The sequence below is a fragment of the Natrix helvetica genome (assembly GCF_964273705.1).
Source record: "Natrix helvetica genome assembly, chromosome: W".
NCBI lineage: Eukaryota > Metazoa > Chordata > Lepidosauria > Squamata > Natricidae > Natrix > Natrix helvetica.
The window spans coordinates 11,887,000-11,901,090 of NC_138555.1; the positions used below are offsets into that span (position 1 = coordinate 11,887,000).

At 40.4% G+C, this 14,091-nt stretch overlaps 1 protein-coding gene across 3 annotated transcripts in view; it reads left to right on the top strand.

Annotated features, from left to right (window-relative positions):
* Positions 1–3,167: 3,167 nt before the first annotated feature.
* Positions 3,168–14,091, top strand: part of LOC309400448 (U1 small nuclear ribonucleoprotein 70 kDa-like) — a 30,796-nt gene continuing 19,872 nt past the window's right edge. The window contains exons 1-7 of one of the 3 annotated variants that reach the window (XM_081968950.1): positions 3,168–3,302; positions 4,131–4,287; positions 4,444–4,506; positions 4,694–4,748; positions 4,927–4,991; positions 6,460–6,522; positions 7,629–7,710. In XM_081968950.1, coding sequence (XP_081825076.1) covers positions 4,141–4,287; positions 4,444–4,506; positions 4,694–4,748; positions 4,927–4,991; positions 6,460–6,522; positions 7,629–7,710 — 475 coding nt within the window. In that variant the 5' untranslated portion in view covers positions 3,168–3,302; positions 4,131–4,140. Of the gene's footprint in view, positions 3,410–3,541; positions 3,722–4,130; positions 4,288–4,443; positions 4,507–4,693; positions 4,749–4,926; positions 4,992–6,459; positions 6,523–7,628; positions 7,711–14,091 lie in introns of those variants that run through there. The other 2 variants (XM_081968951.1, XM_081968949.1) reach the window with 2 other exon arrangements.

Here is a 14,091-nt window from a genome sequence, read left to right on the forward strand (position 1 = left end):
AGTTCCCTTCTGCCTGGTCTCTCTACCCCCCGGACTCCCTTGGCTGCTCTACCACTCTGATTGATCCCTCTCTATATTGACTGGACCCTTTATCACTAACAATGACATCTAAAAGACCACCTCCTGGAAAGTCTGGCTTTGCTGCCTCTGCCCCGACATCTGCAACCTCAAGTCCAAGCACCCAATCAACACTGACAGCCTTTAAACAAGCTAAAACTACGGACTTGGAGTTTCAACAAATGTTTCAGCAAATTCTACAGGGACAAGAGGAAATTATTATTATTATTATTATTATTATTATTATTATTATTATTATTATTATTATTATTATTATTTATTCACATTTCTAAACCGCCCCCTCTCCCAAAAAGGGACTCGGGGCGGTGCACAGTCCACAATAAATCACAGATAAAATACAAATATAAATAGAACTATAAATATATGTATGTATGTGGAGGAGGTTAAAATTAAGAGTACTGTACAGAAGAATAAATATGAGGCTAAAAGCCCTAAAAACAATTAAAACTAAAACATTACCCTTAAAATAACCAGATGAGAATATACTACCAGGAGTTCATAGATGTAACATTTATAATCATGCCAGGCCAGCTAATCGGAACAGGTGAGTCTTCAATTTTTGTTGGAAGGAGCGGAAGTCCGAGGTGGTTGTAATGTCGGGGGGGAGGTCATTCCAGAGGGTTGGGCCCATCACAGAGAAGGCTCTACTCCTTGGCGCCGCCCGCTGGCATTGCCTAGTGGACGGCACTTGGAGAAGGCCCTCCCTGTGAGAGCAGATTGGCCGCAGGGATGTATGTGGGAGGATGCGATCCCGCAAGTAACTAGGTCCTGAGCCATGGAGCGCTTTAAAGATAGTAATCAGGACCTTGAAACGCACCCGAAAAACCACAGGTAGCCAGTGCAGCTCGCGCAGGAGCGGTGTTACGCGGGAGTATCTAGACCTCCCCATGATAACCCGCGCGGCCGCGTTCTGGACTAGCTGCAGTCTCCGGGCGCGTCCCAAGGGAAGCCCCATGTAGAGAGCATTACAGTAATCTAGGCGAGACGTCACCAGCGCATGAGTGACTGTGTGTAGGGCATCCCGGTCCAGTAGGGGGCGCAATTGGCGCACCAGGCGAACCTGGTGGAACGCCCCCCTTGCCACGGCTGCCACATGGTCATCCATTGACAGCCGGGCATCTAGGAGGACGCCCAAATTGCGCGCCCGTTCCACAGGGGGCAGTAGCTCGTCCCCTATGGCCAGCGATGGAGTCAGCTGGCTGAACCGAGGTGCCGGAAGCCACAGCCACTCAGTCTTGGAGGGGTTGAGTTTGAGTCTGTTGTCCCCCATCCAGACCCCGACGGCTTCCAGACACCGGGACATCACTGCGACAGCCTCGTTGGGGTGGTTTGGGGTTGAAATGTACAGCTGCGTATCATCAGCGTACAGATGGTATTCAACCCCCAAACCACGGATGATCTCGCCCAGCGGCTTCACGTATGCATTGAACAGAAGGGGCGAGAGAACCGACCCCTGCGGCACCCCACAAGAGAGTGGCCTCGGGGTCGATCTCTGCCCCCCTGTCAACACATATTGCATCCGGCCGGAGAGGTAAGAGTCGAACCACCGTAACACGGTGCCTCCGACTCCCATCCCCTCCAGCCGGCGCAGAAGGATACCATGGTCGATGGTATCAAAAGCCGCTGAGAGATCTAATAGGACCAGGATAGAGGAACAACCTCTATCTCTGGCCCTCCAGAGATCATCAACCAATAAAGAAACAGCTGAAGGACATGAAAGAAGAAATTAGAGGGAACCAGGAAAAAATTAATAAGAACTCACAGAGACTGGATCTATTGGAGCAGGGGGCGGCTGAGATGAGGGGGGGTGGAGGGCGTGCAGAAGGGAAACAAAGAGCTTGACACCCAACAAATGAAAATAGAGTTTGAGAGAATGTCTTTTTATCTTAGGTTTCAAAATGTGATGGAGACAGATGATGAAAACATAAGGGACATTATGACAACTATTCTAGCTGAGTATATTCAGAAAGAAAAACAACAGATGGGGTGGGAAATAGACCTGGCTTATAGAGTGAACTCTGCATATGCTAGAACACACAATGTCCCCAGGGAGGTACACATTAAATTTCTTAGGAAAAGCACAAGAGATGAAATTCTGAATACACAAAGGGGACAAGCCCTGACATACAAAGATAAGGAGATAACCATACTGAAACAGATCCCCAAGAAAGTGAGGGAGAAAAGAAAATATTATTCACAATTGGCGAATAAATTATACCAGAAGGGGGTGTGGTTTCGTTGGTTGCTGCCTGAAGGTATGTTAATATTCTGGGAGGAGACAAGAGTCAGAATTAATTCACCCATAGAGGCGCAGGCCTTTATGGAAAAAAATAAATTACTTCTAGAAAAACCAGAAGATATCCCAGTAGATGTACAAGACACGGGAGGGGCCGGAGCACTGCCAACGGGGGGGAGATGGGGCGACATCAAGAAAGCTCAGATCACATAAATAGTAAGAAAATCCACATGACACAAACTGATTGAAATTATTAATGAATTTACCACACTGACTATATGTTATTATGTAATATTTGAATGCTATGCAAATGTACACCATGAGTCTGGAGGGGGGGTATACCTACTGCAGTTTGCGGCTGCCACAATTTGTAACTTTCCCCATACCTTTTCCTTTTGTAAAACACCAAAAAACCAATAAAACTTTGTTTAAAAAAAAAAAAAGTCTGTAGAGATTCTCAGTCATTCAGGCCATGGTTGTCCCAAAGGTGCTTTTTCAGTAGGCAATTGGACTTTCTTGTTTGTTTTTTCTTTTTTCTAAGAAAGAAAGAAAAAGAAAAAAACAAAATCCAGTTGCCTCCTGAAAAAAGCACCTTTGGGACAACCATGGCCTGGATGACTGAGAATCTCTACAGACGTTGAAATCCTTGGAAAGTTGCACAGGATTTCCCGTTGCCAGCACTGAATCTCTGCTCAGTGCTCGGATCAATGCTTTATCACCACTGACTAGCATACAAATTTACCTCTATAGACGAAGATAGTGTATTGAGACAGATTATTTTGTTTTCAGACGCCCTTCCAACTAAAAAAAAACCACACGTTGCGCGGATTGATCAGCAGACGACAACGAATCAAGAATCGACGCGTAAGGATTCAAGCGTAGTGATGGGGCATTTATCCAAGCATGCGCAGAGTGCGCGCCGAGTAGGTCCAGTCTGAGGCGGCGGGAGGCGCGGAACGGACGGTCACGACGGCTAGTGAGGCTCGAAGTGCGTCCGTGAGGGGCGTTGTTTCGTGAGAAGCAGGAGAAGGCTGTTTTCTGGGTCATTCGTGCGGAATAGAGAAGAGGCGCTACTTGGGAATAAAAAGGCCGGGGGTGGGTTGTTGCCGGTAGCGAGTGATCCGAGGGCAGTGATTTTGCGCAAGATCTCATGGGAAGAGGAGAAAGGCCTGCTACAGAAGAGGGCGTGAGGCGAGCTTGAGAGAGGAGGAAGAGGTCTCTGCGCGCGCAAGCTAGAAGTCCAAGGGGCTGCTGGGATAACAGCCGCAACGGGCACAACAATCGAAAGCCAACTCCTCGTGCGAGTTAACTTTTTGAAACATGTCATGGAGCTCCAGGTCGCGTGCGAGAAAGTGTTTAGTGAAGAGGAGTTAGCCCATGTGAAACCAAGGCTTGAATGCTGAGGCGGTACAGTGGCTTATACAAATTCAGATTGTAGGAGGGAATGCCACACTTTAAAAGCTGTCCAAATAGCACTGTAGAGAGCAGTCTGATTTGCTGGGGCCTCTTTCATCTCGAATAGTTTATATATGATAAAGCACTTAAGAAAAACAATTTTCCACTTGCCATTTGGAAAAATAGAACTTTCAGGTTACTGTCTTCTGTGTGAGTAGCAACAAGGTTCAAACTGGAGATATCCCACAAACTCTGTCAACCTAGTCTACTGTTTTTACCCTGTTGCAGAGAGATGTTATGTGTTCATATGTTTGGCTTAAAAATCTGGTTGTTGTTTTTTTGTTTCCATGCTAATCACATGGATTAGCCACTACTGTTTTTTTTTTCAAACTTACTGAATTTTCTCCCCCTTACTTGACAGGTGTTTCAAGATGACACAGTTCCTGCCCCCAAATTTGTTGGCACTATTTGCACCCCGTGATCCTATACCCTATCTGCCTCCTTTGGAAAAATTGCCCCATGAGAAACATCATAATCAGCCTTACAGTGGTATTGCTCCCTACATCCGTGAGTTTGAGGTAGGTCTAGTAGTATTGGTCTTAACTGTCTTTCACTTGTTACTGGGATATTCACTAATGCTTGTAGAATCAGAATGGGTGTTGTAGCAATTACTTTCTCAACATTTTTGTCTTAATTTAATATTCAGAGTTATTACAAAACAGTTTCTCTTTCAGGACCCACGTGATGCTCCCCCACCTACTCGTGCAGAGACACGGGAGGAACGGATGGAACGGAAGGTATGTATAGCACAAAGTTATATGTGAAGTATATCAGTATTTGCTCTCTTCCAAGGTCCTAAAATAGAAAGAATTAAGTAGAAGGATGTTGAAAAGGTGGCCCTTGTAATATTCAAACAGTTGTTATTCGTGGGGATATACTGAAAAACAAGCATTCCTTGTATTTTCTTGGTCTCTTTCATTGCAGAGGCGAGAGAAGATTGAACGCCGACAGCAAGAGGTTGAAAGTGAATTGAAGATGTGTAAGTCAGACACAGTAGAAAGCTGTGTAAAGGAATGTATACTTTTTATCATTAAATTAAAATTAATAGAAGGCCCATTAATTAAAGATGAGGCCTGCCACTTGTAAAAATAATAGGGAAGTGGAAGTATATTTTTTCTCATTTCTCCTCTAATCTGATTTATTATTTTTTCATTTAGGGGATCCACATAATGATCCCAATGCTCAAGGAGATGCCTTCAAGACACTTTTTGTGGCCAGAGTTGTAAGTTATTTCCTTTCCCTTCTATCAGTGGTTAGATTAAAATGCATGTAAACAATTTGCTGACCCCATGCAGCCCTTGATTGTGCTCTTGGTGACCTGTTGTGCTCCAGACATCACTACTCCCAGTACCTTGCAGTCTTGTTGATGACCTGCTGGGAAATGGGGAAAGGATGGTTGTTTTTTTTACTACCGTGTTTTCCTGAAAATAAGACAGGGTCTTATTTTCTTTTGCCCCACAAAATATGGCCTCCTAGAGCGGCCGCTGCTGGAAGACTCAGCAGCCGAGTTTTGGAGTTTGGAAGCCAGAGAAGAAGTTATGCTCGGAGCGTGGCGGCGGCCCCCTGGCCCTGCAGGGAGAGCTAGGCCAGGGCATGGTGAGGCTGGGAGGCATGCTTGCTGGGGGTGGAACATGCACTCACGCAAACCCCTCTTTAGCAGAGAAAAAGATAGTTAAATATCGGGTTTAAATAAATTTACACCCGTATTTCTTTAATAATATTTTGTTAAAATAATTTATATGAAATTTCAGGTGATTTATTAAACCTTAGACATTTCTCCACTTTTCTGAGAGGATCATTTTTTACATTTGATTCTCTGCGGAGAAAAAAATAGCGGGAGCTGGGGGCGGGCAGAGCGCCACGTGGCTTGGCACCTTAGGGATACCCCCTAGGTCAGTGAATGGCGCTCTGCCCGGCTGGAGAGGGGGTTTGCCGGACGGCTGCTCGTGAGCGTGGTCACCTCATGGCTGCTTCGCCCCTGAGGCTGTGCCTGGCTCTTTGGGAGCCCGCTCGCAAGGGAGCAGCCGCCCGGAAATTCCCCCCTCCGGCCAGGCAGAACGCCACTCCCCAACCTAGCGGTATCCCGAAGGTACCAAGCAATGTGAGCGCCTTTCCCCCCCGGCTCCCACGGCTTGCCGCCTTCGGGATACCGCTAGGTCGGTGAGCGGTGCTCTGCCTGGCCGGGGGGGGGGGTGTCCAGGGAAGCCTTTTCGGGGGTGGGCTTATATTTTTGCCCATGCGAAAAATGTGGCAAGGCGTTAGTTTCAGGACAGGTCGTATTTTCGGGGAAACACTGTATATGGAAACAAGTGCAGCTGAGATTGCTCAAGGACAGGATAGGCATAATCTTACTAAAGAAAAGTCCATTTGCCATCACTCAACTTCTAGACAACTCTACCTAGATGTCCGAGAATTTTCGTCATACTTCCCCAGTTCCATCCCCAGATTTGTCAACTTTCCAAGAAAGAATTTGGTGGCAGTGATTGGGGAAGCATAATTTCTGAGAAGAGGAGTTTCTTCATTCTACTTGGTAGAGAATGTACATGCTGAGGTTTGCCCTGCATTCAGTTTATTGTTTACAAGAGCTTTTGAGGTGCCAGATGAATCAGCTAGCTTCTTTAATAATCCTAGAGAGATATGTCTTTGGTTTTCCATTAGTTCTATCTCTGTTCTTCCTGCTTACTTTCCAGAACTATGATACAACAGAGTCCAAGCTGAGGAGGGAGTTTGAAGTTTATGGACCCATCAAAAGAGTGAGTTATTAGTTTAGATCAGTGGTTCTCAATCTGTGGTCCCTGGAGTGCTGCGATGTCATAGGGGTCTGCAAAGGCTTGAAGAAATGTTATGATTTAAATCTTAAGTTAAATATTGGTAGTCCATCGCCATGGTCCGTAGCCACAAAAGGTATTTAAAAGGGGTCCCGTTCGTGAAGAAAACGTTGAGAACCACTGCTTTAGATCATTTCTCCAGAAAACACATACTTTCGCAATGGAAGGGGAGGTGCCCGAATTTCTGAGCACCTTTTTGTATTCTTCATAGTCTAGGTTGAGATCATATTCCTGTTTACTATTTAACATTCCTGCTTTTGCTCTCTAAGGGAAGGGATTTGTGTTTTCCCATGGTAGTTTTCTTTCCATCTAAAAATATACTTAAGAAATTTCAGAAGAGATGTAAAATAAGATGATACAGTATAGTTTTGGGATCCTTATCTCAAAAATCTAAAATTTGTAAAGGCAATACCAGCTGAAGTTTTATAGTTGCAATCATAGTGACTGATTAAACAATATAAATAAAATTCAGGGAAGGGAGACAATCATATAAGGAATCTTCCCATGGAAATGCTTACCCAGACAAATAATAATAGTAAACAAGAACGGCGTAAAAAGAGGATGCTGATCTTTTGTCCATTTGATGGGTAATCTCTTAAGTGATGGGGTTCTTCAAAGTGATATTTTTTAGAACTCAAATGGAGTTCTATGTCAGACAGGGATGTTGGGTGGGTGGGGTTTTTATTGTTTGCATGGCTGAAAGGCAAAATGAGTGTAAGGCATATATTAAACATTCTTTAAAATCTAACAAATACAACTTTCTAAAAAGATATTTAAAATACTCAATTTTCCTCCTTAATGCCATCTTTAGTTCCTTAAAAACAAAACATTTTGTAGCACTTTGTTATTACAAAACCCTGCAAAATTATCAAAATGTAAATGTATAAACAAATGAAACATAGCCCTTACGTTGGAGTATAATTTTGAGTGAGCTGTGTGAAGCCCAATGTGACCCTCAAGTTGGAGGAAGGAAGACTGCTGTTGTATGGGCTTCCCTGAGGCTGTATGCCTGTTTAATTATTCCTTTTTAGATCTACATGGTGTACAATAAGCACTCTAGCAAGCCACGTGGCTACGCCTTCATTGAATACGAACATGAACGTGACATGCACTGTAAGTCCTTTTATGGGATGACTTTAACTTTTTATGTATTTTAATAAATAAATAAATAAATTTAATCAAATTAACTTTTATTATAAAAGCATGTGTTTTATAAACCTCCCTTAACTATTTTACGCCCTTAAGTAATTTGAGGGCTTGGGTTTTCCCACAACAGGTAAGTACAGAGTGGGGGGGACCTAATTTGGTTTGGTGAGCACCCAAGTTCCGTTAATATAGCTCAGATAGTTTTTCAAAGGATCTTTATCATCAGATTACAGTGTTGTCTAAAAGGACAGGCATTTTTTATCCCCTTCTCTTAGCAGACTTTGTAATTCTTGGAAGATACTGTAATTGGTCTCTCAGTTTATTCTAGGTAGGATGTTTCTCTTGGGAGCATCCCTTTCATTTCTTATCTAGTTTTGGAAACTCAAATTAACGTAGCTGGGGTGCCCCAAATTTAATCTGTGTGCTAAAGTAACAGGCAACAGTTCCTGTCCTTATCCCCTAAATTCCTATGATTGGGATGGATCCTGTAAGCTAAGGGTGGGCAGCTAGTCATGCCAGCATCTTTTGGTGCAGGCTAGAGTTACTGCTTCCATTATGGGTCCCAGGAAAAGTTGCCCCTGCCCTCTGAACTGTTGCCCATTCTTTTATGTTAAATTTTTTAAGAGGGAGAATGAATGCTATGAAGATGTTCTTCTGAAGCAAGTGTTACTTTGACCTGAAGTTGTGTTTTGAAAAGATGCTGTTGTTGAGAGGCTGTTGTGAGTGGGGTGTATTAATTCTGTGTTCTTATTGTCACTGCAGCCACCTTTCTGATGGCTATTGCCACTGCTGGCTTGCAGCTGATCCTTATGCTTCCCCTTTACAACATCTCATTGTATGGTTGGTATAAGGGTTTGTATAATTGGTAAGAACCTCAGTACCCAACACACTTCTATACACAAGCCAGGTCAAAGGCAGATGCTAGATAATATGGCTTAGTTGGGGGTGGAGGGAAGGAAGGTAGTCCTCAACGAATGATCACAATTGACCCCAAAATTTCTGTTGCTAAGTGAGACAGTTGTTAAGTGAGTTTTGCCCCATTTAAAACCTTCCTTGCCACAGTTAAGTGAATCACTGCAGTTGTTAGTAATGGTTAAGTGACTCTGGCTTCCCCATTGACTGTCGGAAGGTCACAAAAGGTGATCATGTGACCCTGGGACACTGCAACTATCATAAATATGAGTCAGTTGCGAAGCGTCTGAATTTTGATCATGTGACCATGGGGATGCTGTAACCGTCATAAGTGTGAAAAACAGTCATAAGCCACTTTTTTCTGTGGTGGTGTAACTTTGAACAGTCACTAAAAGTTTTTAAGTCGAGGACTACCTGTACAACTCTCTTGCTGTGTAGAAGCAGAAAAAGAAATAGGTTCCTCATATTCTAATGTTAGTTCTACATTTTTCAGCCAAAATTTAAATGGAGAGGGAGGGAACAACAGGCTAGCCATTTCTGGAATGGCTCAAATACCCTGACTGAAGCCTTAAGTCACACGTGCCATTTTATAGTCTTTATAATCTATGGACTTAAACTTGGAACAGAAATAGGCAGAATATGTTTCAAAGGAATCAAAATATTTCTGTAGCATATGAAACTGGTAGAAAACAGATATATTTCATATTGCCTAATCCAAAAAAACACAAATTCTAATTGGATTGTGTATGTTATAAATCCGAATATTATATGGCAAGGTTCTAATGTAAGGTCCACAAAATGGTCCTGCAAACAGAGTTCCTATCTGACTGGGTTAGTGTTCTTTGGAAAAACAAGGACTAAAATTAAAATGTTGCTAATTATTCCAAAGCACATAAAATATATGACAATAGCATTTAATTTAGCATTTGCCTGATCGTTTGAGGTCACTAAAGATGCAACTCCACAGAAAGAAATAGCACCATTTTCACAATTTCTATAGTGCTTACTTGGGTTAACATGTTTGAATATTTTGTCTGCTATTCACACAAAGCAAATATCTTTTAACTCTGTTACTTTAAAAACAAGGGAAAACAGAGCAGAGATTAAATGGAAGTTTGGCAACCATCTATGAGTGTTTATTTGTACACTGTATAAGGGATATCTTGCTTGAGTGCACATGTTCCTGGGATCTGTTCTTGAATTTAAAAGTTAAAGTTGTACTTATATGATGGAAACATTTCCAGTTTCTAGATTACCTGAGTTAGAAATAGGATTGGAAAAGAGCTGATGTGGTTCCCATCTTCAAAAAAGGGAGGGGGGAAAAACAGACCCTGGAAACTATAGACCAGCCTAACATCAATACCTGGGAAGATACTGGAAAATATAATAAAAAACAGATCTGCAAACATCTAGAAACAAAGTTATAACTAGAAGCCAGCACGGGTTTGTTAAAAACAGATCTTGCCAAACCAATCTTATTTCATTCTTTGACAAAGGTGCTTTTTCTTTTTCTTTTTAAAATAAGTTTTTATTTTATTTTATTTTATAGCATACAAAAATACCAATTTCAATTGAACAGTGTTGTCTGGGTACATTTTAGGAAATAATCACAGTGCTTACAATAATATGCATTGCATTAATATCAATTATATACATTGCATTAATATCAATTATATTAATATTAATAATCATAATCATAATATTTGTTTAACCAAGTTAACATATCTCCCTTATATCACTGATCTTTCCATATGATTTCCCTGTTTCTAGCTCCTGTTTTTGTCAGCTAGCCATTGATAAAATAAGTCCCAAGTCAAAAAAATATTCAGTTTCTTTTCCTTAATTGTAAGTGTTAGCTTATCCATTTCTGCACATTCTAATATTTTTCTAATTACATCTTCATTTGTTGGGATCTCTTCATTTTTCCATTGTCGTGTAAATACTATTCTCGCTGCAGTGAATACATGTAAAATCAGATATACATTCTCCTTGTTTTACTTGTCTGGTAAAATGCCCAACAAAAGTGTCTCTGGTTTCAAATCTATATGTTGTTTTATAATTTTTTCAAGCCATGTATGTATTTTTGTCCAATATTTTTTTTGCTTTTTGACATGTCCACCACATATGATAGTATGAACCAGGTATCTGGTGACATTTCCAACATTTTGCAGATTTATCCTTAAACATCTTTGCTAACCTAGAGGGCAGAAAATACCATCTATAAAACATTTTATAAATATTTTCTTTGTATGCAGTAGACATTGTTAATTTATAATTTCTATCCCATAATTTCTGCCATTTATCTAACTCAATCAATAGCCAAAAGTTTTTGCCCATACCATCATTCTTTCTTACTTGTCCATCTTCCATCTTAATACTTAACAAATAGCTATATATTTTCTTTATTAATTTTTCATCTGTCCCTGTTAATATCCGATCTAATTCTGTTAATTCTTTATTTAAACCATACATTTTAACATCCTTCTTGTATCTAGATTATATATGCACGTATGACTACCATGTTACCTCAATCCCTTGATCACTCAATTCCTGTTTAGTTTTAATTTCCCCCCTTTCACTTAAAATATCTTTATATCTGGTAACATTCTCTATATCAGTAACATTTGGATAAATCAGTGCCTCCATTGTGGAAAGCCAGATCGGTATTTTCAAATAATGTTCTTTAATTTTCTCCCATACTAATAATAATGCATTCCTAATATAGTGTCTTTGGAAATAGCTATGTATTTTGTTTTTTCCATACCATAAAAAAGCATGCCAACCTAGTTCAAGATCATGTCCCTCCAAGGTCAATAGTCTTTTGTTCCTCAAGCCAATCCATACTTTCACCCAAGTAAGCCTGATAATACAATTCCCAATCTGGTAGCCCCCAACCACCTCTATTTTTAGAATCTTGCAACGTTTTCAAACTTATCCTTGCTTTTTTCCCTTGCCAAATATATTTTAATATTGTTTTATTTAATTCTTCAAAATATTTTCCCCAGTTTTATTGGTATTGTTTGAAATAAATATAGTAATCTTGTCAGGATATTCATTTTTATAGTGGCTACTCTTCCCATCAATGATAGTTGTAGATTTTTCCACTTCTCCAAATCTGTTTTAATTAGTTATGCCAATTTATAATGATTATCTTCTTTAATCGTTACACACCTTGCCCTTAGTTGAATTCCTAAATATTTAACTTTCTTGACTATCTGTATACCTATTTTCCTCATTCTTTTTTCTCTGTGGCTGTAACATTTTAACTATTATTTTGGTTTTTTCTTTATTTTCAGTCCTGCAACTTCACCATATTCTTCTATTTTCCTAATTAGTTTAAGTCCATTTTCTTGTGGGTCTTCCAAGATAAAGACCAAATCATCTGCAAAGTCCTGTAATTTATATTGTTCCTTTTTTATTTCCATACCTTTAATTTCTACATCTTGTCTAATATTTCTATATAGCACTTCCAATGTCAATAGAAATAGTAAAGGAGATAGTGGACATCCTTGTCTTGTGCCTTTTTTTATATTAAAAATCTTTGTCGTATCTCCATTTACCATCACATTTGCCATTTGTTTATGGTATATTGCCTTTATCATGTTAATGAATCTCTCACCAAAGTCCATAGATTTTAGTTGTAACAACATAAATTGCCAATTTATGTTATCAAATGCTTTCTGCGCGTCTAAGAAGATGAACACCATTTGTTTTCCAGGATGTGCTTCATAATATTCCAATGTATTTAAAATCATTCTCATATTGTTTTTAATGTCTCTTACGCAAGAAGCCATTTTGGTCTGAATGTATTTAGAATGCATTTAGAAACCTTTTTAGTCTCTACCATTATTGAAGCATATAGTTTATAGTCAGTATTCAGTAAAGATATGGGCCTTTAGTTTTTTATCTGCATTAAATCTGAGTCTTCTTTTGGAATCAGTAATATTTGCTTCCATCCACGAATTTCGTACCTTTGCATCAATCAATACTTCATTATAGATGTCCAACATTGATGGGCCTAGATTATCTTGTAAACATTTGTAAAATTCTGCTGGCAGTCCATCTGGTCCTGGTGTTTTATTGCTCTTTTGTCGCTTCTGACAATTCCATCATTGATATTTGTTCATTTAACATAGCTTTTTCTGGTACTTTAGGTAGTTTTGTTGTAGCTTCTTGAAATGTTTGGAGCATTAATTTCAATTCTGCTTTCATCGTATTCATCGTGTTCATTTTTTCCTGCTGCAACATGCTATCCAAAAAACTTTGACTTGCTGGACTGGATGCAACTGCTGCTGCTGATGATGATGAGGTCGCAGACATATTTTTTCTCCCTACTTTGCTTAAATTTGAACTGCTAGTCATTTCGAGTAAGCTTAAGATCTTCAAAGCATTTAAAGAATAATCAGCAATAACAACAATCTTCTAGTATTTCCTCAATCCCCCACCAACTTCCACCTGAAAAGTATTTTCACAAATCAAACCACCACCAAAGTCTCCAAACAGTTTCAAATTTGCTGTTATTGTAGACCAAAAAAGAGGAAAGTCGAGGAAAAAAGAAAAAGTTCCTTATTAATCTTCAGGTTCTTCAAACCCTAATCCTCTTCTTGAGTGATTTAGTAAATTTAATACATTTGTAATCCACTTAGGCCCACCAAGCCCTAAAATTCAACCACTCAAATTCATATATCACCCCAAGTGGGAAAAAAAGTTCAAACAAGAAGGAAAAAAGAAAGTTCCCAGCTTCTATTTACTTCATTTGTTTAGTTTTCAGTTCAAAGAGCTACAATGTTTAAAATGTTACAGTGTTTCACTCTCTGTCTCTGCTGTCTCCTGTAAACAATTCGCTAGAACAGGTGTTATTGTGGCTAACAAGCTTATCTTCAATAGCCAAGGTCAGGGGTTTGTAACCGTAAACACTTAAAGAGCCATTTGGACCCGTTTCCCACAAAACAAAGGGGGCCATAAAACCTGGGTGGGTGTGGTCAACTCAACATCACTCCTAGTCACATGACACACACCCCGCCACACCTACCCAGTTTTTGTGGCTCCCCGTGTTTTCTATGAGAAATATGTGTGTGTCTGTGTCTCTCTCTCTCCCTCTCTAATCTCCCTCCCTCTCATCTCTCCCTCTGTCTATCTCCCTCTCTTCTCTTTTTCTCTCGCTCCTTATCACCCTCAATATCTCCCTTTCATCCCTCCCGCTCTCATTTCTCTTTCTCATATCTTTCTTTTTCTCTCTGCCTCCCTCCCTCTCATCTCTCTCTCTCTTTCTCTCTCTCCCTCTCATGCCCCTCTCCCTCATCTCTTTCTCTCTCTTTCTCCCCTCCCTCTGTGTGTGTGTGTGTGTGTGTGTCTCTCTCGCTCCCTGTCTCTGTCTCTTCTCACTCTCGGAAAGCCCTGCATGCTCTCCTTGGGGCTTTTTGCTACCTGTTTTTC